At 51.2% G+C, this 27365-nt stretch overlaps 11 protein-coding genes across 11 annotated transcripts; 5 read left to right on the top strand and 6 right to left on the bottom strand.

The window, feature by feature from the left end:
- Window positions 1-132: 132 nt before the first annotated feature.
- N7477_001901 (uncharacterized protein) lies at window positions 133-391 on the bottom strand (the record flags this gene model as incomplete). Its single annotated transcript, XM_056963564.1, has 2 exons — window positions 133-222; window positions 284-391. 2 exons carry the CDS (start codon window positions 389-391, stop codon window positions 133-135), a joined length of 198 nt encoding a protein of 65 aa, XP_056826483.1.
- A 680-nt stretch (window positions 392-1071) lies between these two features.
- On the bottom strand, window positions 1072-1407 carry N7477_001900 (uncharacterized protein; the record flags this gene model as incomplete). Its single annotated transcript, XM_056963563.1, has 1 exon — window positions 1072-1407. The coding sequence occupies one exon, from the start codon at window positions 1405-1407 to the stop codon at window positions 1072-1074; it is 336 nt and encodes a 111-aa protein (XP_056826482.1).
- Window positions 1408-2542: 1135 nt separating this feature from the next.
- car2 (ornithine-oxo-acid transaminase) lies at window positions 2543-3964 on the bottom strand (the record flags this gene model as incomplete). Its single annotated transcript, XM_056963562.1, has 3 exons — window positions 2543-3388; window positions 3478-3873; window positions 3926-3964. The coding sequence occupies 3 exons, from the start codon at window positions 3962-3964 to the stop codon at window positions 2543-2545; spliced, it is 1281 nt and encodes a 426-aa protein (XP_056826481.1).
- A 556-nt stretch (window positions 3965-4520) lies between these two features.
- Window positions 4521-7041, top strand: gpi10 (putative glycosylphosphatidylinositol-alpha 1,2 mannosyltransferase; the record flags this gene model as incomplete). Its single annotated transcript, XM_056963561.1, has 5 exons — window positions 4521-4808; window positions 4862-5092; window positions 5146-5342; window positions 5397-5543; window positions 5595-7041. 5 exons carry the CDS (start codon window positions 4521-4523, stop codon window positions 7039-7041), a joined length of 2310 nt encoding a protein of 769 aa, XP_056826480.1.
- A 534-nt stretch (window positions 7042-7575) lies between these two features.
- Window positions 7576-10050, bottom strand: N7477_001897 (uncharacterized protein; the record flags this gene model as incomplete). Its single annotated transcript, XM_056963560.1, has 6 exons — window positions 7576-8039; window positions 8262-9347; window positions 9437-9632; window positions 9694-9804; window positions 9868-9884; window positions 9936-10050. The coding sequence occupies 6 exons, from the start codon at window positions 10048-10050 to the stop codon at window positions 7576-7578; spliced, it is 1989 nt and encodes a 662-aa protein (XP_056826479.1).
- A 2420-nt stretch (window positions 10051-12470) lies between these two features.
- Window positions 12471-13622, top strand: N7477_001896 (peroxidase; the record flags this gene model as incomplete). Its single annotated transcript, XM_056963559.1, has 2 exons — window positions 12471-12815; window positions 12879-13622. 2 exons carry the CDS (start codon window positions 12471-12473, stop codon window positions 13620-13622), a joined length of 1089 nt encoding a protein of 362 aa, XP_056826478.1.
- A 546-nt stretch (window positions 13623-14168) lies between these two features.
- Window positions 14169-14708, top strand: N7477_001895 (diphthamide biosynthesis protein 4; the record flags this gene model as incomplete). The annotated part of the gene is made up of 1 exon (XM_056963558.1): window positions 14169-14708. One exon carries the CDS (start codon window positions 14169-14171, stop codon window positions 14706-14708), a length of 540 nt encoding a protein of 179 aa, XP_056826477.1.
- Window positions 14709-16857: 2149 nt separating this feature from the next.
- Window positions 16858-17122, bottom strand: N7477_001894 (uncharacterized protein; the record flags this gene model as incomplete). The annotated part of the gene is made up of 2 exons (XM_056963557.1): window positions 16858-16961; window positions 17044-17122. 2 exons carry the CDS (start codon window positions 17120-17122, stop codon window positions 16858-16860), a joined length of 183 nt encoding a protein of 60 aa, XP_056826476.1.
- A 21-nt stretch (window positions 17123-17143) lies between these two features.
- On the bottom strand, window positions 17144-18269 carry N7477_001893 (uncharacterized protein; the record flags this gene model as incomplete). Its single annotated transcript, XM_056963556.1, has 2 exons — window positions 17144-17543; window positions 17647-18269. 2 exons carry the CDS (start codon window positions 18267-18269, stop codon window positions 17144-17146), a joined length of 1023 nt encoding a protein of 340 aa, XP_056826475.1.
- On the top strand, window positions 18268-19460 carry N7477_001892 (uncharacterized protein; the record flags this gene model as incomplete). Its single annotated transcript, XM_056963555.1, has 7 exons — window positions 18268-18328; window positions 18386-18429; window positions 18610-18639; window positions 18701-18903; window positions 18970-19117; window positions 19177-19284; window positions 19341-19460. 7 exons carry the CDS (start codon window positions 18268-18270, stop codon window positions 19458-19460), a joined length of 714 nt encoding a protein of 237 aa, XP_056826474.1.
- A 911-nt stretch (window positions 19461-20371) lies between these two features.
- Window positions 20372-21506, top strand: N7477_001891 (thioredoxin-like protein 1; the record flags this gene model as incomplete). Its single annotated transcript, XM_056963554.1, has 3 exons — window positions 20372-20447; window positions 20532-20679; window positions 20738-21506. The coding sequence occupies 3 exons, from the start codon at window positions 20372-20374 to the stop codon at window positions 21504-21506; spliced, it is 993 nt and encodes a 330-aa protein (XP_056826473.1).
- Window positions 21507-27365: the final 5859 nt, after the last annotated feature.

The raw sequence follows: 27365 nt of genomic DNA, 5'->3' as shown, positions 1-27365 counted from the left end.
GGCATCCATTTATGCATCGCCGCCCTCGAACCTAACTTTTTGTAGCATGTCAGTAAAGTTGCAAGCTTTTTCCAGCCAACAATGAGACATTACATTTCCTCATCGATTTCCTCGGCGGGTTCCTCGGTCCGATCAATGGGGGGGCGTCTTCGACGCTCGGATCTTTGCCTTCTTGGGGCTACCCTGAGTGCTTCCCTTTCCGAAAAAGACATCGGAGACCCCCTAAAGGTCGCTTTTCTGGGTCAAACCCTTTTTTGAGGGCTCGAAAATAGAGCATGCCGACCGCACCTGGAGTCATCCCGACAATCTCAGCAATGTCGGCGTTCCCTTTGCCTGCCATCTTGAGGCCAAGGATCACGCCTCGAGTGGTGTTATCCGTTGGGGGAGCCATGTTGAAAAATGAAACGAATGACGAGCAGAGATGGAGATGCGTTGTTGGAATGGAGTGTCAAATTTCACAATTGCAAATTGTGGCTGGAGACGAGATAATAGAGTGGACGTCGAGGTTCGATATGAGCTCTGCAAGTGAAAGAGAAAGGTCGAAGTGATAACTTGAAGCTTGTGGGCACCAGGTAGTTAGAAAGACCGTACCTTGGTAAAAGAATGCTACCCTGTTACGTGGCAAGGACTTCACTTTTTGAAGCTCCCTTCTTACATCAATACTCATGGTTATCTCTTGGGCAACTTGCTCCCTAGGCCGCCGACCTCAAGTAATACATCTGCTCGTTGGAAGGTCGACCAGCGTGGCAAGAATAGGAGTTAGCAGGTGTTCATCTAGGAAGGATCTCAAAATCGGGTAGTAATAATGTTCGGCATTCCATCTGATACATCCATATCCCAGTGTTCCTTTCAGCGGAGACGACTTCTCATGATCAGGTCTCCATATCAAGCTCATTCCTCCTAGCTTCATGTTCACTCTCCATATCCTGACGCTTCACATTCACTCCATTCCCTATGCCCCTTTCCCGCATTGAGAAGCTTCTCAGATCTTCTAAACAACCTCGCTGCCCTCGTCACTACAGCGCAGCATTTAGCTCAAATGTACGACTCTTCATGGAACTACGGTGATACTCACGTAAATCCAGCGAGCTCCTCCTTCTTCTCCTCCGCCTCTCCCTCCTGCTCCTCCTCCCTCGCGATGACATTCTTCTTCTTGGCAGCCATTTTCTTCACAGCGGTCTTCTTCTCGGGCGATCTCTTCGTCTCGCCGCGGATATGAGTGACAAAGTATTCATCTTTTATCTCCAGAGGACGCTTGTCCACATCAAATCCTTTGTTCACAGCGAAATCGCAAATACCACGCACAGAGCGCTTAGGCAGGCCGGTCAGATCTGCGATCTCCGCGTTGGTGTTGCCTGAGAACTTGAGGGCCAAGACGAAGGCACGAGTGGAAGCTTCGACCTGCATATTGATTATCGGAGGCTAGGAGCCGGCACTTGAAACTGGAAGTAAGAATAGAAGAAAGAATAGAAGGGGTAGAGACAAAACGGGGGAAGAAGATGGTCAATTGGTACACTGAGGGTGCTGAAATGTGCTAAATGCGCTAACTTTAGGCGAGCAAAGTAAGCGACAATGAGCAAACGGATTGAGTGATCTCGAACTTGACTAGATAACAATCGGTAAGGTCCTTGGCTCTGCAGTGATGTTACCTAAGTAGTATGTACCCTCCACGACTTAGACGTTCCCGCGGGTGGCCTATCTCTAATGACTTTTCCACTTTCCAACTTCGTTGGGAGTCGTGGACAAGAACTGCTAATTAACGAGTGACACTTACTATTGTCAAACTGTAGTCTCATTTGACGCATTTACCCTGTTTAATGTATCCGAGTCATCGGCAAATTGGGTTTTCAGGATTGTCAATATTGGAAGAACACACTCCGTAGTACCATTGTTCCAGGTATCAAGTAATGATAGAATCGGGAGTGTAGTAAGCGCAGCTGCAAAAAAGGCCCAGGAATTTTGGCAATCTAGCGGCCTATGGAGTCGGCTCTAGTCGTAATTTTAAGTATCCTGTGTTGCTGGACGGATGATACTTGCATTGGTGATAGTTGAATGTCAAACTGAGGGAAGATGGTAGCATGGGGGAATGAACGGGGAATAGAAAGGAAAGGTGGACCTTGTAGCCCATGCTATTTATTATATCCCGTTTGTATAGATCTGGATCATCCAGACGAGCGCGAGGCTTCACATGAACGTTCTTCTCTTGGCCCTTTAGAGAGAACTTCGACGAAAACGTGATGATAGCTTAGACTCTGTTGAGACTACCGGTAGGAACTACGCGGTGTGGTTGTTTGACGTGAAATTCAATCTACTCGACATTGAGTCTGAGGTAAGGTACTAAAGAATTTGATTCCGCTAATCCAATGGCACTTGAATGTACCGTCTAGGTTTTGTAGCCAAGGCAGACAATTTTGAAATCCGTTCCATCGTCACGTCATGGGATGGGGAAGTCCCATCCAGTGAGCCTTGTCTATCAAGCTGCTGTGCATCTGGGGTATATGTCAGGGTGTACCTGATCGCCAACTCTCGATTCTCGGTTTCTCTAGTGCTCTCCGCCGATCTTGCCCTTCAGGGTAGGAAGCTCAGTCACGGCCTCATTGATGATCTTCAAAGCCTGTGCAATCTCCTCCTCCGTAATGACCAACGGCGGGGCCAGACGAATGATGTTCTCATGAGTGGGCTTGGCCAGCAAACCCTTCTCCTTCATCAGCATGCAAAGGTCCCAGGCTGAGCGGCCATTGGTCTTGGACTCGTCAATGACAATAGCATTCAGCAGACCCTTACCACGAACAGTCTGAATCAGTGGGCTCTTCAGATCTTCCAGTCCCTGGCGGAAGATATGGCCAAGAGTCTCGGCGCGCTCAACCATGTTCTCCTCCTTGACGACCTCCAAAGCACGAATGGCCACAGCGCAGCCGAGAGGATTACCGCCATAGGTGGAACCGTGAGTGCCGGGCTCGACGGTGAGCATGACATCCTTGCGGCCAAGAACACATGAAACGGGGTACATACCACCGGAGATGGCCTTGCCCAGCAGGACCATATCGGGCTTGATGCCACTCCACTCGTGGCAGAGGAGCTTGCCAGTGCGGGCAATACCAGTCTGGATCTCATCACAGATCAAGAGGACATTGTGCTTATCGCAAAGCGCGCGAGCCTCTTGCAGGTAGTCCACATCCGGGACAACGATACCAGCTTCACCCTGGATGGGCTCGACCAGGAAAGCAGCGAGGTTGGGGCCGGCGGCCTCGAAGGCTTCACGAAGGGCAGCCTTATCGTTGTAGGCAATGGGCTTTTCAGTGCCGGGGATGACGCTACCGATACCGGGCAGGTAAGGTCCGTAGTTTTCACGGGACTCGGGGTCGGACGACATGGAGATGGCGGCGAACTAATGCAAGGGGCACCACCATGGTCAGCCACTGTGCCAACAGCACCAAGGTCTTTCAGGGATAAGTAGGGATCGAGGGGAACACTTACAGTACGACCGTGGAAGTTGTTCTCCGCAGACAGGATGATCGCCTTGTTCTCGGGAATGCCCTTGACCTTGTAACCCCACTTACGGGCGATCTTGATACCAGTCTCAACGGCCTCCGCGCCCGTGTTCATGGGCATGACCATATCGAAACCAAAGTAGCTGGTAACGAACTGGGCAAAGCGGGGGAAGACGTCATTGTAGAACGCGCGAGAGCTCAGGGTCACACGGGAGGCTTGCTCAACTAGAGCCGCAACCAGCTTGGGATGGCAGTGACCCTGGTTCACGGCGGAGTAAGCAGAGAGGAAGTCGAGGTAGTGGCGGCCCTCGGGATCCCAGACGGAGGTGCCCTTAGCGCGGGCAAAGACCACGGGCAGGGGGTGGTAGTTGTGAGCCGCATACTCATGCTCCGCATGAATAGCCTCCTCCGGTCGAGGCAGCGTGATAATGGGCGTAGGAGCCGTTAGCCCCGTTGGTCCCGTTGGTAGCCATGGTGGAAGTTGAAGAGTGTCAGTGGATAAGAGTGGATTTGCGGGGAAGAATTGGAGAAAGTAGGGGAAGGGGTAAGGAGGTATGAGGGGACCACTAGAAGTCAAAACTTTGAAGACGGAAGAAAGAATGATTGAAAGAAACAAAAAAGAAGAAGAAAGAATGAAAGGCAGACCTCCAAAATATGTAGGCTCTGAACGTGGGCACAGAGTGGCGTATAGATCCGCCGCTATTCCGCTAAGTGCAAGTGGTTTTCTCCTAAGTGCAGGTTGTCGCGAGTCCGCGATACCCTCCTCATCCACTGTTCCCTATAAGCAGGATTACACGAACTTGCCCACTCTCGCTCGGTCTTTTCTGTCTCTCAGATCCAGAAGATCCAGAAGATCCAGATATTATTTGTCAGGCTTCCAATCAGTGCTTTCACTTGCCCGGCCCGGTTGTGGTGCCCTGGTTGTCCTGACTTGTCCTCTTGATGTCATCCCCGCTATCCACTATGGATCTCTAAGTTGAGTGGTAACCGCGATTAGCTCAACCGCTATTCGTCTGCGCTCAGTCGACCATGCCGGCCTCCGTCGCATCCTCGATGTCGAGCTCGATGTCGTCCTCGGTGTCGTCGATGTCCTCTTCCGTATCTTCCTCCATGACCACCAATGCGACACGTCGCGTGTCGCATCCGCCTTCCCCGGCGACCAATATCCTCCTTTTCCTCATCGCCTTTCGAATTGTCAATGCCTTCGTTGTCCGCACATTCTTCCAGCCCGATGAGTTCTTTCAGTCGCTGGAACCCGCTTGGCAGGTTGCGTTTGGCCACGGCGAAGGAAAAGATCGGGGTGCCTGGGTGACGTGGGTGAGTGGCGTCGCAAGCGCGTTCGCAATGCGATGTGTCTAATCGGCTTTTAGGAATGGGAACACCAGCTCCGATCTTCTCTACATCCCCTGCTCTTCGCCGCCATCTACAAAGTCATAGACCTTCTCGCGTCCGCTCTCAACCTCCCTGCCGCGACGCGCGCGGACCTCCTTATCGCCGGCCCCAAGACAGCGCAGGCCGTTGTCTCGGCAATTGGCGATTTCTACACCTGGAAACTTGCAAGTCGAGTCTATGGAACTGACTCTCGCGGCGCTTGGACAGCGGTAGGTGGACAGTATTTGGGCTGTGAGGAAGGATATTGGCTGACTGGCTCCAGTTGATCGTCACCGTCCTCAGTCCGTGGCAATTCTTTTGCTCAACACGGACCTTGTCGAATTGCTTGGAAACGACCCTGACAATTGTCGCGCTGCACTTGTGGCCATGGAAATGGTCAGCAGGCGCTGTATCCGATGATAAACTCAGCAAGAGTGCTACCGAGAGGAGCAGAGCCGAAGATCCGAAGCTTCTGTGGAGGTAGGAGAAGCACCAGTCTTGATATAAGTAGCCACTGACGCGCATCGCATATAGTCTTCGCCAATGTTTGTGCCTGGCAGCCTTCGCCTGCATCCTCCGACCTACCAATATTCTGATCTGGGCTACTCTGGCCAGTGTCGCTTGGCTTCGGATATTCTGGCTGCAGCGCAAAGTCCTTGTACGCGAAGTCCTGCTTTGCGGGTTTGTCCACCATTATTGCATTCAAAGTGAATCAGCTGACAGTCTTCCAAGATCCGTAGTTCTCGCGGCGGCCGCCGTTTCAGATCGTCTCTTTTATGGATTTTGGACTTTCCCTCCCCTTCGATTCCTGTACTTCAATATTGCCCAGTCACTGGCAGTCTTCTATGGCCGGAATAGATGGGATTACTATGTCACCGAGGGATATCCACTCTTGCTCACTACTGCGCTTCCTTTCGCCCTTATCGGTCTTTATCGTACCTTGAAGATTCGAGCATTTTCTCCCGTTGACCAAGTGCAGACAACGATCCGGGTGCAATTGGCGACAGTTTGCGTTGTGATGCCATTCCTTCTGTCTCTGATTGCCCATAAGGAAGTACGCTTCATCTACCCTTTGCTCCCATCCCTGCACATTCTTGCTGCGCCGCCTCTAGTGCAGTATTTCTACCCAGCTGTATACTCGCGGTCATCTCGTCACACTCCTCAGAGACTTACACTCCTCTTCCTCCTATTTTCCAACCTGATAATCGCTCTATACACCACCGTATATCATGGTTCAGGGGCTTTGAACGTCCTGACTTACCTACGCAATCAACATGACCTGCATGCTGCGGAAGGACAAGATACCCCTTATAGCCACTTGGTGGGCACAATTCCCGAGCCAGGGATCACGGCTGGCTTCTTGATGCCTTGCCACAGCACACCTTGGCGCTCACACTTGGTCTACCCCTCCATCAACGCATGGGCATTGTCCTGCGAACCCCCGGTCGACTTCAGCGCGGAAGAGAAAGCCGTCTACCGCGACGAAGCAGACCAATTTTACGATGACCCGAGTCAATTCCTCCGCAAACACATGGTTGGTGGACTTCACCGTATCCCCCAGCGACCCAGCTACGTTTCAGGCTCCATGTCTCTTTCAACACCCTCCAACCCGACCCAACACCAGTGGCCGGACTACCTCATCTTCTTCTCCCAGCTCGAGCCAACCCTTCACAACCTCCTCCGCGCATCCTCATACGGCGAATGCTGGCGCACTCACAACACCCACTGGCACGACGACTGGCGCCGCCACGGAGACATAGTCGTCTGGTGTCTCGACCCAGGTGAACAAGACTCCTGGCGGGCCGAGACCCATCGACGGGAAAGAGAAAGCCTAGACCAACAATTCGACCGAATTGTCGAAGCAATCAAGAAAGAAGCCCTAGGCCAACCAGAGCGCACATGGCAATCCTTCGTCCCTTTTCTGGCGAAACCCTCTCCATCCTCAGCCTGGGTCACCTGGAAACGCTCTGCAAAGAGCCTTTTCGCACCCCGATCTTCAAGAACATGGCCCTGGACCACCCGTTCCCGTTGGGATACTTTCTTGTCAAGATTCCGTAAACCAAGTCCCACCATTCGGAGCTGGATCCCTTCTTTGCCCTCGTCGTGGCCTTCTTGGCCTGCTTTTTTGGGAGGTAAGTCCAAAATCAAGCGCATTCCAGTACGCGACTTATGGTCATGATCTCAGGAACCCGCTAGGAAATATCATGGCTGGGTACTAATTATGATGGATCTCCTGTTACATAATACCCTTGAGTGAATAGAGTAATAAATACTTTTGACTTGGATATTGATATTAATATCAGTTGAAGAGACAATAGATATATTCGCCTGGATCGAGATTGAGGTCAATTTTGGGAAGTCAAAGAGAGCACAATATACCATTGACGCGCTAAACGGCGACCAAGAATCATGTACAGTAACACAGTAAAGAATAAAAGCAAAGAAAGATCGCGAAGATCAAGTCGGAGATGAAAATGAAAGAAAGTATAAGGGAGAGTCAGAACTGAAAGCTAAAATATACAGGTACACCCAGCCATGCACACATGCGAAGAAAGATGAACATGAAGCCCGTCATTGATCCGTGTATATCCTCGTAAACAATAACAGTAAACCAAATGCCATCCCTTTTCAAGCTCAAGAAACAAGTTCAAAGCGAAAGCTCTATATCACAAAGGCATGGGTCATGGTCGAGGTCTCATAAGACAAAAGCAAATCAACCGTAGCGAGCGCTCAGACTGGCGAATGCGTCAGGGCTGTGTCGCCCATTTTGAAGGCCGTTGATGTCCACGCTTGGCTGGCTCATGTGCATTCGAGGGAATGCGTTTGAAGAAGGGGGCCCTTGCGTGGAGGGTTTTATTCCCATTCCCATTCCCATATTTGTGTTCATGTTCATATTCATGTTCGAGCCTTGAGGTTGGGTGGGGTTGGCGCCCATGCCAATTCCTAGGCCAGGAGTTTGTTGGTAATTGACGCCGGCTTGGGCGGCGAGGCCTGAGCCGACGGTTGCGGCGCCGAAGGGGTTGCGAGATGCTGTGGTGGTCATGCCGTTGCTTGGTTGAGGGGTTGTGATATTTGAGCCGGGTTGGGTTTGAGGGGTCGAGTTGAAGGAATTCGTCAGGGGTGGAACGGGGCTGGTTCCTGTTGGCTGGGTTTGATATTGCTCGGGGATTGAAGGGACTGAAGTGGGTTGGGATGGAGCGAGGTTGTACAAAGAAAGAATGCTGTTTTTATCCATTCGGCCCGTAATTTGAGGAGCGAGCTGCTGTGGCTGTTGGAATTGCTGCTGTTGCTGATATTGTTGCTGTTGCGGTCGGAATTGCGATTGTTGTTGAGGCTGATATTGTTGTTGATATTGTTGCTGCGGCTGCTGCTGCTGCTGGAACTGGTTGGGATACCCACCAGCACTTTGAGAAGCCTGTCCCATTGACTGCTGGAACGGATTATAAGATCCCTGGCTGATGCCAGTAGGCTGAGACTGTTGCTGCTGAGGCTGTGATTGGAACGGGGAAGAGCCAAATGGAGAGCTTCCAAATGGCAAACTTGAAGAGAACGCAGGCATGGTGTTTGCATGCTGCAGCTGAGGCACAGAGAGTTGAGTTGCCTGCTGCTGCTGTTGAGGCTGCTGCTGTTGAGGCTGCTGCTGTTGAGGCTGCTGCTGTTGAGGCTGCGCGTTATTGAAAAAGGGGTTGTTCTGGGGCGCACTCGGGTTCGGATAAGATTGAGCACCCAAGCCGCTCTGCTGCGGTGCTGTCTGGAAGAACGGGTTATGACTACTGTCCATAGGCTGAGGTGAGGATACGTAAGGATTCTGCGAGAATGTCGCGGTAACAGGAGGCGTGTAAGGCTGCTGGTATTGTGTCTGAGGCATCAGGCCCGTTTGGGCTGGATATCCGCCAGTCGAGTGGGGGAACAACGGCTGGGAGACCTGAAGGTTCTGGAAGGACGACTCTAGAGGTTGCGCTGCTGCGTTCGTCGTGGCTATCGGTCGATCGAACGGGTTATGAGATGCAGACTGCGGCTGGGGGACTGGGTTCGATACGGCCCTATCAAATGGGTTCGTACTGGCAGAGGCCAATGGGTTCGGGGTTGTCGCACGCGCAGCAGTTGCTGTGGTAGTTGCTGTGGTAGTTGCTGCTGCGGGCGTCCTAGACCGCGATGAAGCACCGTTACCTTCACCGAGTCTCACTAATGTCTCAATGGACTTATCCAGATTCTCATTGAGCCCACGGAGCACCATCTCGTTCCGTCGGTCATTATTGAAGCCCATATCCCGCAGAGCGGCCATCTTCGCTTCGAATGAGTCAGTCGTGACATCTGCGACCGGCGCACCGAGACCACTGGTCTTCCTCGGAAAATTAGGGGACCAGGGTCGCTGTTCGGGAGCCGGGGACTTCTTGGTCCCAAATCGACGGAGGTTCGAGGTTGAGGATGACGACCGTAGACCGCGCCCGAAGAACTTGCCGGACCCAGACCCAGACCCATATCCTGATTTGGGCGGGAGTGGAGGAGGCGATCCCTCGGGGATGAGTCGCGTTCATGTTCGCGTTCACGGCGGCGTTCGCGTCTGTCCTCACGGCTCCTGGTATAACTCTCGTCTTCCCGGCTTGGAGGCTTGGGTCTTCCACTCTCCAACGAGCGGTACTGGTATTTTTGTCTGATAAAACGCTCCATGCATGAGTCGGCTTCGTCAACGTCGGTCGGGACAGGCGGCTTGATATTTTTGGGATTATAGATCTTGTTCATGAGGAGGTTGCCGTGCGATTTCATACTCTAATTGCCGTGTCGCGTGGTCAGCTGCCGTATGTATGGGAAGGATGTAGATCCCACTTACATCAACCTGTTCCGCCGACCAAGTATCCATACTCATTGATTTGACCTTGGAAATGTGTGTGCCCAGCTTGCGATGGATTGCGGCGCACCGCATGCAAAGGAAGATGCCCATCTATCGGGGTCAATTAGTACGGTACTCAAGATAAGAACATTCGGATGTATCGGGATAGCATACATTCCAGCTTGCCCATCCTGGTAATCGATGTTAATGAGGTTTCCTTACGGTGAGGGGACAAGACAAACCTGGGGACGGGGCATCGCAATCGGCGCACCGGTCATTGCCTGGAACAGACCGGACCAACTCGGCCAGGGCTTTCTCATGGCGCAACTGCTGGCGCTTGCTAATACCGTTTGGCATTGTGAAAATGAGTGAACACAATGCAAAGATTGTGGTTAAAGGATAAGGGGCAAGGGACTAAGGCGGAGAAGAAGATGCGGCCCGAAATCTGGAAATTTGGAAATCTGCGAGGGGCAAGTTCTCGTTCCTGAGGCTCAAGGTTGCACCGTAGACACTGGAAAAGTGCTACACGCGGCCGTTCTCTGTCGGAAATAGCACATCTATCTTCACTCTACAGGCCATCGAGCTTCTAGACTTAGCCTAGAAGCCATCACCGGCCGTAGCAATCAAGGGAACAGACATAGCGTCATGACGGAGCTCCGCGCTTCCTTCCGGATTACTCAAGTCCTAACATAAATAGATTCCGGGCTAGTCTGCAAGGGTTCCAGGCAGACTGGGGCTTATTTTGTTCTTTTTACGTCTACGGCCACATCCTCGTAGAAAGGAGATGGGATGTCCGAGCATCCAAAGTCTCATCCACCATTGCACGCAGAGAGCCGAAGCTCTCCTGTGCCGTCGAGGAGCCTTAGGCACTCAATTTCATCTAGTACGCCAATATGACCTGCCATCCTATGGCATAAAGGAAATTTGGAGGTTGATTATGCGTTCGGTTATAAGTGTAATGAAAGAAAACCGGATCGCGAAAATCTCAACTTTTATGGATATGGTCACGTGATGAGTAGTCGTCTGTTGGTGTGGTCACGTGCCCCTGTCTTTTTCATTGAAATTTTTCGCTTTGCAACTCTTTCTTTCTTCGACATTCCTGTGCTTCACTAGCATCGGACATTGCCCTGGTCCTGTAATGTGAGGATCAAGTCAATGTCTCCTAGTCAGTTATCTTGGATACATACCCACATAACCCGCGAGGTGCCATCGTGGCATCGACGTCTCATGGGTGATTTTTATCGTTCGTTCGGTGGGAGATCAAAACCAAACGGCTTTTAGCAGGGCCGCGTCTACTCCACCCTGGTGTCCGCCCTAATCGGACAGCAGGACTAATTTTACGACGGACATTCCTATTTAAAGAATAATTACAATTTGTGTGTGAACTTGCATTGTGTGGTCTTCCCGTAATCTCACCTCGTGCTTACAAGGACCCGACGGAGCTGTCCCGTTTCACTGTTGATCATACCAACCGAGCATCGAGGCTGAACAGCGTGGAAGTCTTGAACTTTTTGCACTTGGCCTGTGTCCTTTCATATGCCTGTATGTCCTGACTTTGGATTGTACAGACACCATCCCAGTTTCTCTACGCCAAGCCTCGCACATCGCAGCGTAAGGAAGGGATCATGATTTTAGATGTTAGTCGGAGTCGGCTGAATGTTCCTTCTTTTGAATACCTAAGAAAACCAGTCGATAAAGAACGGCCAGGAGTGCGATTCGTGCTCCAAGCTATTGAGATTCCCTGATAATCTTGGGCTTTTGAGGACCGTAGGACCAATTCTAAATCTCAGCGTCAAACATGTTTCAATCACGGTGTCCGTCAACTATGGTTATGGCTGAGTACGCATCTTACCAAATGGTTAAAGATGTCTTTAGCAGTGACAAATTCAGCAGGCCATTGGACTGGTGCGATGAGTGCAGGGATGATGACGATATATATCGACGCTCCCTCGAGATCAATATTTCATGCAGAAGAGTACATCCACGAAACACCTGGTGGGATTTCAGGGCAACAAGCAACACCAGAAGTACGGGCACAGGCCATTCCCAAAAACTGCACAGATGCGCGCTCTTCATATAGATTTATCTAGATATCTAGCCCTCAAGGCTGGCGAATATAAATTCCTAAGTAATGTCTTACTAATTAAGTCCGGGCGATGGATCTAAAAGACCCAGATCCGAAGGCCTAGGTATAAGATCAGCTCGGATAACCCTTGATTAGCTCAACTACGGTCCGAGCCACCGATGCAGAGGAAAATATTCTAGACGGCGCTGAACTGATAAGCACTGAACTCGATGATGAGTGAGATCGCAGAGCCAGACCGGCCGATAAGGTAAGCAGTCGGAAGAGGCCGTGCGGCGGTAGTGGAGTAGCCGCGGTAGATTGGCCAAACGTATTCAAGCTGTTAATAATTACAGACCCGCCTCATGTGGAGCCGATAGATGCGCGGAAGGGCAAATTTGCTCCTGATAGCCCCGAAGGAGAAGGGGAGAGCTTTTCTATGCTGTAGCGAGGGATAGGGCAATCGGCTATATGATTGTCAATCGCTGTGGTAGAATATCGGAGACATTGGACCACCTAGTAGGAGGGGGAAGATGGTAAGTCGGAGAAGCAGAATGCGGAGGATGTTTGAAGACCGAGGCAATGCCTTAATGATTGGCCGAAATTCCAGTTGCTTCTGCGACTGCGGTCCCTAGGATTTAGTTTGTAAGGGGCTATAGTTCCGACTTCTTCCTTCTCTCATTGTCATCTCCCCTCCTATATCCAAACCCTCGCAATGGCTTCAGCTGCTCGCTCCGCTTCCCGCGCTTTCCTGCGCTCGACCCCGGCCTCCTCATTTCGCCCGGCCGCGCGCTCTGCCCGCTTCGCTGTCCCCGCGCAGGGCTTCCGTACCTCTGCTCGCCGCGGATATGCCTCTGAGGCTGGCTCCGGCAAGTCCTCCGGCTCCGGTGGTATCTGGGCTCTCGCCTTCGGTCTTGCCGGTGGTGTGGGTGCATACTTCTACCTGAACGGCGAGACCAAGCCCTTCGAGCCCACCCAGCAGGACTACCAGAAGGTGTACGACGAGATCGCCGCTCGTCTCGCCAACGAGACCGATTATGATGATGGCAGCTACGGTCCCGTAAGTGAACCATCATTGCAAATTGGGAAAGAAAAAAACTGACATCGGTTTTCATTCTCACAGGTTCTCGTTCGTCTCGCCTGGCACGCCAGTGGTACCTATGACAAGGAGACCGGCACTGGTGGTAGCAACGGCGCCACCATGCGTTTCGCCCCGGAGTCTGACCACGGCGCCAACGCCGGTCTGAAGCACGCCCGTGACTTCCTTGAGCCCGTCAAGGCAAAGTTCCCCTGGATCACCTACTCCGACCTATGGACTTTGGCCGGTTCTGCAGCCATTCAGGAACTCGGTGGCCCCGTCATTCCCTGGCGCCCCGGCCGTGAGGACAAGGACGTTGCCGCCTGTACTCCCGATGGCCGTCTTCCCGATGCCGCCCAGGGTCACCGTCACATTCGCGACGTCTTCGGCCGCATGGGCTTTGACGACCGCGAAATGGTCGCTCTGATCGGAGCTCACGCTCTGGGCCGTGCTCACACCGACCGCTCCGGTTTCGAGGGACCCTGGGACTTCAGCCCTACCGTCTTCAGCAACGAGTTCTTCCGTCTGCTCGTTGAGGAGAAGTGGAACAAGCGCAAGTGGAACGGTCCTACCCAGTACACCGATAAAACCACCGGCACTCTGATGATGCTGCCCAGTGACATTGCCCTGATTCAGGACAAGGGCTTCAAGTCTCACGTCGAGCGCTATGCCAAGGACGCCGATGTCTTCTTCAAGGAGTTCTCTGACGTCTATGTCAAGCTTCTTGAGAACGGTGTTCCTTTCAAGGTCAAGCCTGAGGATCGTTTTGTCTTCAAGACCTCCGAGTAAATTGCCGTGAGGGCCGTGATATTGCCCATTTGGGGCTTGTCTGCATAAATTGCGCTTTTTTTTGTTTGTCCCAGCTTTGATATCCGCGATGGTTCTAGACATAGAAGACTAGAGACCGTTCCAATGTAACCTTGTTAGATCCTCCAGACTTGATCCGTATATTCAAGACGAAGGTGCATTGCGCATTCGTCAGCAACAGGCCGACAGCGGTTAGGACCTTCCGAAGACGCGCTGTAGCAAGATGTGCAGATTCTCGTAAACGACGAAGAGATGACACTGCTAACGGTTGTTGATCACAAGTCGCAGATGCGTAGATACGCAAACTGCGTAGGATCGAGAAGTTGCGCTCCGCACCCGAAGTGGCGCGCAACACCAAGCGGCCCGCCCTCATTTCAATTCTTCACCCCTTCAACCCCGCATCAACGCATTCAGGCACCACAATCCTGCTCTGCGCGGTCAAGGTCCCATTTGCTAACGCGGCCTGGGATCGAAAATCCGGGGTGCTCATCCCCGACTGGCTCCTCGCCCATGCCAACTCACGCCGCAATGACGAAATCAATCTCCAGCCGCGCAGATTTCTACCAGATCCTCGGCGTCCCATTCACAGGCACATCAACTGGCCTTTCAAAACAAACAATCAAACTCGCTTATCACAAAGCCCTCCTCAGACACCACCCTGACAAAGCCAGCGCTATCGCACAAGGCCTCCAGGCTCCATCGAACGAAACCGGCGATGCACGATACTCCATTGATGAAATCACAACAGCATACAAAACCCTCTCCGACCCGGTATCACGCGCAGAATATGACCGCGCTTTGAGATTGGACCGGGCCAAGGTCGCGGAACGGGAGAAGACGGATGTCTTTCATACTGGGTTGGAGATTGTTGATCTGGAGGATTTGGAGTGCGATGAGGGCGGGGAGGAGGTTTGTTGGTTCCGAGAGTGTCGGTGTGGTGACGATAGGGGGTTTTTAGTTACAGAGGATGAATTGGAAAGGGACATTGAGCATGGGGAGATCATCGTGGGGTGTCGGGGGTGTAGTCTTTGGTTGAAAGTGCTTTTCGCGGTCGAGGATGATGGGTGAGATGTTTTGGGTTGGGACTGGGATTTTATCCTGGACCTTGACTTCATCTGCCATTGGACTCTGCTCAGATCTTGGTGCAGGGTGCTTTGGGCTTGCACTGCTGAGAAGCTTCCGCCTGTCCATTGAGGCTTAAATCGACGTCAAAAAATGGTCGAATTGGACATTCCACTCGGAAGACTGGCTGTTCTTGCTCGAACCCCAGAGATACCTCAATGGTGTCAATACCAACGCTTCGTATGCACATTCTTGCATGCTGAGGCTCGTGGTCCATCGAGGACTGTATTTTCAAGTTCAACTTGGAACGATGTCCGAGCTGTCCGAGGCTTCTGCATTGTGCTGCACCTGCCAGACACTCGTTGTAAATTGAGGTCATGAGCGTTTTTGACTTTGACACTGGCCTAGTTGTATGCCCACATAGCAGGCTATATGAGTACTATGAAATAAAACAAGCCATACCTCTCGGGGTCTGATAGAGCGGTTGATGACATCTTGGTACTTGCGTAGATCTGGAGGCTGGCAATATTTTCATTGCTGCAATCACCACGAATATCACTCTAAGCAATATGTGATGTTGAATACCTTAATAAATTTTGAGAAAACATCTGAATCGAGATCCCTGAAACATGTTACATAGACTGGAAATGGATGCGATCAAGAAATTTGCCTGAAATCCTGGGCAAGGAGAGCGTTGTCTGGCCCTTAATTAGCCTCGTGTCAGCCAATTATTGACCCACCAACATGGAGACGCGTAAGTCCGCCGACCATCGTACTGGGTCTCTTGAAGAATCCCGAAGCTTCCTAAACTTCCTTCGGTCGAGTGTCGAATTTGGTAGTCGATGCATGTTAATCTCTAGATAAAACTTTTGACACATCGAGACAGCCGAATCAACAAGATGATACGAACGGGCCTACACATAATATTCAATAGGTCTTGAAATAGTTCCTTGGGCGTTCCGCTGCCGAGATTGTTGGACATATTTTCTTTCCGTTATAAGTTTGACATCATTTCCCAACTCTTTACGCGCAGATTAACAGTCCATTCCCAAATGATTAGGCCCTTATACGTGCTGATTTTCCCGGTGGGCTAAGATCTACACGGTGAAGGGCATAGGATTGGAAGGTGGTAAATTGAGAAATGATAGCAATATTCATCAAATCATTGACGTAAAGAGGTTTCCATTCGCTTCTCAAATACCCTAGCTCCAGAGGTGTTGTTCTCGATTAAGCCCGTTGCCGGAATGAATCATGCCGATGCCCAGTACGAGAGAAATCCCTCGAAAGGAACACGAGATGGATGACGTCGAGGCAGTCTCTATCGGTCTCGCGTATCAGGGCATGGTGGCTGCGTCGAGGCTGTGATGCAAGTCCTTCAAGAATTCCAATGGTATGAACATTGCGCCCCACGCGCCCCGAATTGCTTTTGTTGCTCAATTCGGCCACTTGCAGCACCTTTGTCACCATGACCTACCAAATACGCTAAAAAGTTCTTTCGCTTAAAAGGCCCATAGCGTTCATGGCTGTTAATTTGAAGGTCACTGCGTAAAGTACTATATGAAACATTTTCCGGTTCCTGTGAAGGCCGTTGTGGCGTTGACAATTTCGCAATTTGTGCACCTGCGCGTGACCTTGTTGAAACGGACTCAAGCATTGACCGGGAATCCTGACATCATAAGAGAAGGGAAATGCAGATTCATCACCACTCAATGCCTGTTGGATATAGATCACCATCCAGATGTCGATTCTCTGAGCCGGAAACGACGCCAAATCAATGATAGCTATCAGGGAACACGGGAATAAACCCTAAGGGTCCTCATTCACGGCGGTGAATAGCCGTGATGACCCAACTCTATTAGCAGTTCAATATGCAGTCGAACCAATTCTGCGGGGAGGAGGAGAGAGGATGGGTGGGTGGGGCGCAGAAGTGGACACAAGTTCCATTGCTTGTTAGCCTCACAGCCGTCGATTTGACATGCAGTTACCGTGATACATATGACGGGCTATTGGCCAGCCAATATAAGGGTATATAGACATACGGACTAGGGTTTCCCAGGGATCGATTGCATATCATTTGAAAGCGAGGTGCATGATGCACCTCGTGTCATAACGGCTCATACACTAGCCCATTCTCTCGGGTCGATCGATTTCACAATTATACTTCAGGCCACCCATAGATCGAGCCCCAAAGCCCGTTCCCCAACATGAGCCCTTCAATGCCCACGCTTGAGACCACTAGGTAGTACTCAGGCCTCATGACTGTAGGAAAGCCATACATCATCTAACACAAGCATCTCATAAGGGCCCACATGCACATCAGCGAAATGAAGAAGCCGTACACCGCTGCTATTCTGTACGACCCGTGCGCAAACCGTTCCGTCATGTAGCAGTCGCCCTTGGCAGCCTGATACCTTCTGCATGCGCGGACCGGAAAGTTAGACTCAACAAACGTGTCCATGAAGGATTTGACGATCTTGTCCCGTTGCCACGGCGGGAAGACCCGGGATACCTCCAAAGCCAGGGGGGGCCCTTGCATGCGCGATCAGCTTCTGCAGAGGCGCCGCGTCAGAAGCCCAGAGACGCTGCGATATCGGGTCGCAGGGTTGTGGTATGTCTTCCATTTCGGCAGCAAAGCCGGATGCGGGATCTGTGTATTTCAAGATGTTTGTGTAGAACTGAGGTGTAAGGGGCTGGATCGTCAGATTTGGTCGTGTTACCGTCTCGACAGGAGAACACATAGAGATAGGCCTAAGATGCAATGACTTTGCAGGTATGTAGGTTACTTCGAGGGGAAATGTGCATGTCTCAACGAGATGGAGATAGATAGTGCCGAAAGAAAGGCTCTACAGTCCTGGAAAGGGACAAGTCAGATAAAGAAGATCATAGAAATCAGAGGAGAGAATGGGCGTGAGCACGAGCAAGGAACGCGGGATGGGGTACATACTGTTCTGTCCTTGAAGCGTCACGAGGAACGCTCTTGGGTTTCACATCTGGCTTGTTCAGATATGGCATATTCCCTCTGAAGCGGATGCGCAGGGCCTCCACTACAATCCTAATCAAGGAGATGGGGAGGATGAAAGACCATTTGATCAAAAAAACCGCCACCTCCCATGAAGATGCCAATAGGGGATAAAGCGGTGGAGCACACGAGAAGAGTCGAATTGTCACTTTGGGCTTGACACAGGTGCTGATGAGGGTCATGTTGTTGTGCAATGGCCCCCCTTTGGCTGGAGATGGGTCCAGAGGGTCGACAAATCGGAGGTTGAACGAGCCCTCCACCCGCTCGAAAGGCGAAGCAAAGATGTCCTCATCGAAGCTGGATCTATAGTACTTCGCAGTTGGAGCGGAAGACATGAACTCCCAAGTTTGAGTGCCTCTGCATCCTCTTCCTGAAACAGTACTGATCATTTCGCAAGACTTTTCCTCGGAAAGAGGATTCTCTGCAGTTAAGTGCATAAAGACATTACTCTTTTCGCCGTACGAGTTGTTAATCTCTATGATCCTCGCACTCAAGTCTTTCAGTGGTGAGTAGAGATACCAGTAGGAAATAGGGCTCTTAAAGGGCATGAAGACTCGAACGGTGTCTGCCGATAGCAGTGAAGCTTACATCAAGGAAACTGCCCCAGGTAGGTCGTTTGGACTGAATGATAAGACCAGCCCCACGAAGGCTAACCTTGTTCAAGAGAAGTATTGGCCACTTCTTCCAAAGTTCGAGATTGGATGCAAAGTAAGTCCATCTGTTCTGCTCATGTGATGAGACCAGACCACCTTAATTACATTGAATATTAACAACGTAATGATAGCGCCGGATCTTCGACACCTCTAAATACATTAAGTGCCTGCAACTGGACAAGGTCTCACAGATGACCCGATTGTGAGCGTTCGACCTCACTCTATTGTGACACAGTCTGATCAAGAGTACTCGGCGGATGCAATTGTAAGTCCCCTTTTGCAGCCTGAAAGATCCCCGTCCGCTAATAAATTATTTTCCATTAAAGCTGCTGGCTACCGATTTCTCCTTGACGCAGTATGACGTCGAGCTCACAGGTCGGGATGGCCGCACCCTTGAAGACCATTGGAACGAATTCGGCTATAAGGAGGCTTACAAGTCAATTGCCATGTCCGGATTTCCCAATTTCTTCTACATTTTGGGCCCCAATTCAGGGAAAGGCCACACATCCACCATCTATTCCATCGAAAAGTAAGTGATCTGCTCTTCAATACCTGACCTTGCGTGCAGCAAATGCTGATCAAACCGAAAATAAAGCCATGTTGACTTGGTCATAAAGGTGATCACTCCAGTCATTAAAGAGCAATCATCCTTTGTAGAGGTCAAAGCCGATAGCGAAAGACTCTACGATGAGAAATTGCACGCATCCATTGCCAAAACTGTTTTCAACGATTCATGCGGGAGCGTAAATCCCCTCTGTATCTGCTTTGCTTGTCTGTGAAAAGTTTTGACCAGTGTTTGCAGTATTTCATAGACAAGAAGTCTCGAAAGAATTGGTTTATATATTCGTGGAGCTCTTTTGCCATGTGGTACTCAACTCATTGGGATAACGCAGATGACTGGATTTACGCCGTAAGTTTACCTCATTTACCAACGAACAAACAAAGCCTGACCGAAGAATCTTCCAGGCTCAGCTCAGCACAAAGTATCGGGTGCTCCGATCTGGTCGCGCGGCACGGATCCTCAGCTTGGGCCTTGCTTTACTTGGATGGATTGTGATGCTTGGGTTGAAGTTTCAACTCGCGTGAGCAGAATTATCGGCTCAGAATCTCCATCCATTGTTCTAGTCGAAGGTTGGAATTTGGTATAGAGATGTTGGAAATGCTTCGGTGTGGATGATGCATTGGGGGCTCGGAAGGTTCGTGGCTCTGTTGATTTATACTAGAGTATCTTCTTTAGAGCGTTGGCAAGGAGATTACTGTGTCTCAGAAAGATCTGCTTTAGTCCAATTTCTCCTCGAAAAAATCATAGCCAGTAGTGAGTTAGCCAGCTTGAAAAATTTACTCCTGTTGCTCTGATGTTGCGTTGAATCACAATCGAGCGCAAGTTCCAGCCGACAATCTCCTTCTTTTTCGCCATTTCTGTGCAAGCTGTAAGGAATAAATTTCCAACGTATTTGCTACGTAGCTGGCGCTCACATTCAATCTTGACCTGCCTTCGCCTAGAAATCGTCTGGAGAGCAGAATACAAGGGCGGCACCTGCCTGGTTTAGCTGGTCAAAATTCGAGCCAAAATGCAAAGAGTTTCGAAAAAGCATGAATATTCAAGCTTCAAGCTTGTTGAGATTTTGAAACATTCCAGAAGTATCTCTAAACGAAGCTAAGGTATATATGCCTAACTGGGCATAGATGTTGGCCAAGCCCAGATATATTCCTCGGTTCCTGGCGATCAGTAATATTTTTTTCAAGCAGGCGACCCTTAAGTTTCATCCAGACCACCACTTTATCACTTTAGCATATGAATGTATCCGAAATATTTAAAAAGTGCGAATCAAATCAATTGACGAGAACCCTCGTGTCCTTCAAGCCTTATAGACCGAAGTAGGGAAAGCTCCCCCCAGGTGCCTGCAGCTTAGTTGGACCCTCGGCGTGATGACATATTAGAGCCACCCAAACACTCATTCGATCCCCGCCAACTCTCCCACCACCAACCCTCCACGATGTCTGTCATCAACATATCTTCGAACGAGCAGTTCAACACGCTTCTCAGCTCCTCGCGAGTTGTCGTCGCCGACTGTGAGTTCCCCATCCCGGGAAGGGAGATGAACCCCACCTTCCACCACCACATACGCGGATTCTGACCTGTTCTCTGACCTCCAGTCTACGCCGACTGGTGCGGACCATGCAAAGCAATCGCTCCCGTCTATGACTCGCTGGCGCGCCAGCTGTCGCGCCCGAACCAAATCACATTCACCAAAATCAACGGTGACGAGCAGAAGGAGCTGGCGCAAGCGTACAGTGTGCGAGCGTAGGAGACCCTTCCTTCTACGAGCTCTACAAACCAAACTCATCAATTTCTACTACAGGTACCCGACATTCATCGTCTTCGAGAACGGCCGCAAGACCCAGACCGTGGCAGGCGCCGACCCACGCCGCCTGAACGAAGTGATTCAAAAGCTCGCCAATGAAGCAACCAAGTCCGATGGAGCCGGCACTGGCGACGGCGAGTCAAGCGGTGCGAACGGAGGTTGGATCGGCGGATCCGTAGCTAAGGGATATGCGGACGTCACCGACCAAGTCGACCCGAAGGGCCTGGATCTGCTGAACCGGGACACCGATGCAGGCGAGCCGCGGGTTCTATTCGATACCAGCAAGCCGTCCGCACTAGCAGGCAAGGGCAAGAGCACGAGCAGCGGCAAGGACTGGGTGGAGAGTGACACGGACGAACAGCTGATGCTTTACATTCCGTTCCAGTCGACGCTGAAGGTGCACTCGCTGCAAATTACGTCGCTTCCGACCGCGGCGGAGGATGAGGATGAGACGCCTATGCGGCCTAAGACGGTGTCGCTCTTCACCAACCGGTCGCACGTGCTTGGGTTCGACGAGGCGGAGGATATCCCGGCTGTGCAGACGGTGGAGATTAAGGAAGGGGACTGGGATGCGAAGACAGGGACAGCCAATGTGCCATTGCGCTTTGTCAAGTTCCAGAATGTTACGTCATTGGTGCTGTTCTTCGTCGATGGAGATGGCGATGGCGAGAAGCTGCGCGTGGATCGCATTCGCATCGTGGGCGACGCGGGCGAGAAGAGATCCATGGGGAAGCTTGAGAAGATCGGCGATGAGCCAGGCGAGTAAATGCTAATTGCTGAGAGCTGCTGGGCATGATTCATATTTTCCTTTTTTCCTCGTCCCGGTTTGGCGAACACACGGTAGAAAGTACCACCAAGACACTTTGATAGGACTTATGAACGCATGAGAACAAGCGATTATACCAAGCTACATTAGGAAGGGCCAAGATTGCAGAAATTTCCAATGGTTTCTTTTGTATATCTCAATTGAATTTGTAAAATGGAAAATTAATAGAATAGTCTTGTGAAAGACATTATGTTCGATCCCAAACCAAAAGGTCTCATCCTTGAAAAATCAGAAAGACCAATAAAGTAAGAATCGCCGTGCAATTCCGTTCGTCTGTGGCGCAACTGACACCTGGTGACCTCACTGAGAGAGAAGTCCAGGCAACACGGGTAATGTATAGTTGCGCCGCCGCACGAAGGAGAAAAGAAAAGAGAAGGAAGGGCGAATTTGCGCGCGAGAATTTATGGTGCTCTCGGCCCTCAGGGTTCTTCCGCCCCGGGGATATCTCGCGTATTACGTAAGCGAACAGGGAACATTTTTTTCTTCGACGGGCTTCGCTAGTTTCCTCTTCTCACAATATTTGGCTGATGATGAGAACTATGGAATTATATGATAGGAAGAGACTGACTCCCAATGGGAGCGTGATCTTACTGTAACCATTCCTGAGGCCTGTTATGTGTGTTTACCTGGTTTTGGTCGGTCACTGTCGGCCTTGGACTGTCGGATCTCATATTGGATATCCCAGGATCCTCCGGACCCCCGGAGACTATTCTCAAGTTATGCAATCTGTGTTAGCTTTCTTACCTGCAAGCCCAGGTAAGCGGTCCATAGAGCTCGGGATAGACAATGAGAATCTCAAAAAAAAAAAAAACCTCTTCGCGAGGACCCTGGTAGAGTTCCTGGCTTTGGTTCGACATCATACCACGTGATGATCATTATGCGACTAAAGTGCAAAAATTATACTCAATCGCGAGACATCACGCATACAACTCCGACGCGTGCCGATTTCCGCACAAATACTTCCACGACTCGCCGAAGGCTGGGTCTCGTAGACCCCGATATCAATCGCGGGCCGAAGACCATACAGTCTTCGGCATCGCTAGGAACAAACTCGTTGCCGTAGCCTCGTTGCAAGGTGGTATCAACACCAAGATAGGTGGATGTGTTGACCCCGCTGGTCGTGCGATTGTCCGTATACAGTAAAGGACCTCTTGTCACCTCCAATGGCAAAAAGCCTGGTGCCTGAACTGGCGTGATGCCCCAGATCCGACCCACGGACGAGCCTCTGGTGGTCTGAGTCCGAAACACGCTGTCAAGTTTATCGCCAGGTGGCCCGGCAGCGCGTAATCCGACTGTCACTTGAAGAGCACGTGCTTGTACCTAGCTGTATGAATTGTCCCAAGTTTGTGGATGGGGGGTGTTCTCGGTTTTCTCGCGCGCTCGTTTAGCACTGTAGACCCGCTCTCAGCCCACCCGGATACCACGAGGTGGCCAGTGATCTGCCAGAGATAGCGCACGATGTTTGTGACATGGAAATATGCGGTCGCACGTGTGAACATAGTAGAGCTCGTGGCGACTTCAAGCCTTAAGAGGGAAAGGTAAGCGCGACGAGGCTTCATGTAGAGTGCTGACTGCAGAGCTAGAAACTTCCATGAAGAATCTGGGTTCTCCTGAGAGTAAGGTTCATGCAGGCTTGCCACGCGTGAGAAATTTTTAACTTTGAATAGCTCTAGATTAGAACTTTGTAGAACTCAAGACCTCTCTGCAGACTTGGCTGAGTCACAGACTCGGCCAAGGGATTTAAGCGAATGGAACACTCATCGAGTCCACGATCACGCAAAACCCTCAGTAAGCACGATGGCTACTCATCGTATCCAGCGGCGATCTCGTATAATTTTCATTACGTACAACGACAGGCGGATGATCTGGAGAGTCCGCCGCGGGTCCTCATGTGCAGAGACTCACCCAAGGTCAAGGCCCACTTCCTTGGTCATGAGCCGTGTGCATTGCAATATCAGATAAGGCACGGGCCGTCGATCTGGACCCAAGCAAGAAGAGGCAAGAATCGAGGCGGGATAGCGCGCCAGGTGTTTTGGTGGTGGGGACAACCGAGAACGAGTGTTATCGAGAGTGTCCACTGTCGGGAGATTCACAAATAATGGAGTCGAATCGGACAGATACTGTAGTGGTGATCAATTGATGATTTTCTGAGAGATGGAGGAGTGGCAATTGAGACAAATTGATACGGATTTGGCCTGATCAGCTTCACGGTTAGGCTCGGACATACTCCGTCGAGATAGTTGAGAGCTATTGAGATAGCAATACGCAGTCTATCCCACGCCACCAAGCCACCAAGCCGGGAATGATTCTACCAAAGCACCAAGATCCCGATCGGGGTGAGATAGGGTTTCGGCTGGGTACGCGGAACTCGACGATGGGGTAAACAAATGGTTGGATATGCGAGACTGCAGTGGGCACTGTACCAAAGATCAAGGGAAGGGAGTGGAATGCGCACAGCGTAAACACGGACTATGTACCGCAGTTTCAGCTTCCGGGTTAGGAGTCCACCGGAGATGAAAAAAAAAGAATTCCAATTGGTGAGATAGCGTACTGTACTGTGCCTGGATTGAGTCTATGGACACGGATCTGAGTGGTTCCCGGGAATAAAGTGGACGGTTCGCGGGCCCTTAGTGAAGCCATGCTCTGGGTAGATGCTAGTGGCGACATCTTACGGGGCTAGATAGTCAGAGTCGATCGTAGGAACTGCTGCAAGTTGCGAAAACGAGGTCTCCATTGAGAAACTTACTGGGAATGAAGTAAGCCTTCTACTGGGTGCGCAAAATAGCCGTTTTGCCCTAACGCAGGCATTCTCCAGGGCGGGTTAGGTACCAGATAGGCTCATTAGCTTGAGTCTCCAAGAGAGACTCCTCCGCATTTTTGGGCCCCTGGGATCGTGCCGAGCAGCTGTGCGATCGCAATCCGCAACAGAACCAAAAAGAGCTGCTGATTCGTGTGAGCCAGCGATCGTGGAAACTGGTGGGGCCGCGCTTCCAAGCTTTTGATGCACGAGACGAAAACTCTGTTCCTGTTCCTAGCCTTTTTAGCCTGAAGATGGAAGACTAAAGATTGCGGTGGCCGTGTACGGGGTCGGCCAAGACATGAAGGATCTTCCATTGGCTATCGGTGCTGAGGGTGAATTGCAGCCCTGGACTATCAATTTCCCCGAGACTGGAATTTGTGGAGTTGGAGAGCGATGAACAGCAGATCTTGCCAGGGTGGTAAAAAAGCAATACACGCCACGTTCCTGACCGAGGCTACGGCACTATATTATTGAGAGGTCAAAGTGTAGGTTTGATACACACGTTGTCCAGGACGGCCCGCACAAGAGGCAACTATCTCACGACACCTGCATATTCTACCGGCAACCTAGTACCTAAAGAGGGCACTGGATACCCGGTTAGGTGCTAGTGCCGGGGAGATGTGGGAACACCCAAGGTCCCCGGGAAATTTGGGAAGTCTGGATCGCCTCTTCCTCTTCTGGAGTCTGGAGACAAAATTGCGGATACCGAGGACCGTCTTGTCCCGCACGTGCGTATCATCTGAGGACACGCCCACCTTATTGGGCGTCTCCCAGACTACAGTTTACTGTACTACAGTTGTACACTAACTGATCTGTACCTGGGAACCAGAGACTGGGTGACGCTAGAATGCCCCAATCTGGTAAATGATACTGTTCCGACTGAACGCGCCTGTCCCATGGAAACGCCATTGAATGTGACTTAACCGAGTGTGGGAAACCTCCCCCGCAATTTCGTGTTCGCTTCACGCTCGCTTCTCGCTTGAGCCATAAGGTGGTCCTGACACCGCTGCAAGACACATGTGTAGACAGCTCGGCCACGGGCACACGGGCACACGGGCACGGGCTGTGCCCGCCGCCTACTTGCCTGTCCCTGCCACAGTGAACATGTGTCAACTTTGTTGGTGGCGCGCCAGTGCGTCGTATGTGAGCCCTGTCTCGGGCGACTGTTGCAATCTACAATCTAGCTCAAGCCTCCTCAATTCCATGGTTGTAAGGTGACATAGATTGTTCTCCGTTGGGGCGAACCAATGTGAGACTTGGAGCCACGATGCGAGACAATCTAAGCCGGTGAACACCGGTCGCATAAGCTGAGTTCATTTGACAGCACACACTGCACAAGAATAATGCGGTGGCCATGTGAGATTACATAACAGGTGTTCTCTCAAAAAAAGAGGTAGAGACACCGGGAAACACCACTGATTACACCATCGGGGGACATGATATACATTTTCATGTCAAACTACTGTAGTCACGCTCGCCTAGAGCCCGACAAATAGGGTGACCAAGTATACCATGACAAGACCCAGATCAACCACCAAGACTAAAATATCGCAATCGAGATAGCGTACTCCGTAACCCTACGCGGGTGTGGTATCTCGTACACCGCTACAATATTCAGACAGTCTCGCTTTGTCGAGCGTGGGGCGGCCAAGGCCTCCGGTGTGCACTAGCGTCGACCACCAACTCGAAAACGCGTGTTCCGTCGGCGCCACGCCAATCCCCTGGGAACTCGACATGTTTCAGATTTGCCAACGTGCGGAATGGGCCGACCGAAATTAAACACCCAAACCTGCCATAGTTCGAAAAATAGAGCCCGACCCTAGCCCATACGGTGGTCTAGTGTTGTATTCGGCCTCGCCCTAGAAGGACTTACTGCGCCGAAGAACGAGCTAGAGGTGGCGGAAGTCGTGCTATCTCCCTGAACCCTCTCCACACTCCAGACCAGCGCTAGAATTGCTAGAGACTTCCGTGCCAGGCCCGAAAAGGAGATCTGCGGACTGACAGAAACTCAATGGCTGCGCCAATTTACAGAAGTACGAGAAACCCATTTCGGGCCGGGCTTCTTCTCTGGGACTAAGCTGTAGCCACGACTTTATTCATAGTTTCAAAAGGTCGCGGAATAAATCACAAATCAAAGAGGGGTTCCCCTACACACCTAGGCAAATCATGGTTTCCTCCCCGGCCCCCGAATATGTACTGCTCAAGCTTTTGCTGGCTCCCGCTGTTCCAGTCAATGTTTGAGCGGATAGCCGTCGGTCCAGCCGCTGATAAATCCGCTCGCTCGGGTTTGCACCTCTCCATTCGGACAAGACAAGAATTGAACGGATAAGGGCATGATAGGAGACCATGATCGAAATGTAAAAGAGAAACCAAAAAAAAAAGAAATGGCATGATTCACGATACCCCGGTTTAGCCGGTCCACCAGTCTCCACAGTCGTCAAGTATCCCCCAATTCGCCCCTAAAGCAAACAGATGGGTTATAGAGAAGTGGTGCCATGGCCTAGGACCTTCTGGAGCAGACAACTAATTCGAGCACGAACCACCCGTTGAACTCGACTCCTTCTAAGCTCAGAAATGAGCTCCGGAAAAGCGCGTGACATGAAGTTGCAAATCCCTAGAGCCCATAGGCGCTCCACATTGGTTCTTTTGCTAGGCATCCATAAAATTCTACGTACAGTCATAGTCAAATGTACGTTGCCGACCGAGAGCTCTCCGAGGCAATCGAATCGAGCAAGCTTCTTGAATTTCTGTCCAGGGTTTTCCCATCAGGACGCATAGGTAGATTCGGAAGACGCATCCGCAGGACCCTTGCAGCACGGCGTGGTACGCATCACCTCGAGCTCTCGAACGGCCGGAACCCTAAAATTGATCTATCCACGGCGTCAAGAGTACCTTGCATGGCTCTAATGTCCAGTCAGCCGGATACAGACATGATGATCGCCAACGGTTTCTCGCAGGCCGCCTCCCAAACGAGCTGTCGAGGCTCCACGCGTGCGCAG

Source organism: Penicillium maclennaniae, assembly GCF_028827695.1.
Source record: "Penicillium maclennaniae strain IBT 15551 chromosome Unknown utg000002l:1.0-2354659.0:1.0-2356205.0, whole genome shotgun sequence".
NCBI lineage: Eukaryota > Fungi > Ascomycota > Eurotiomycetes > Eurotiales > Aspergillaceae > Penicillium > Penicillium maclennaniae.
Note: the sequence above shows the minus strand (reverse complement) of the source record. Positions and strands in the feature narration are given on the sequence as shown.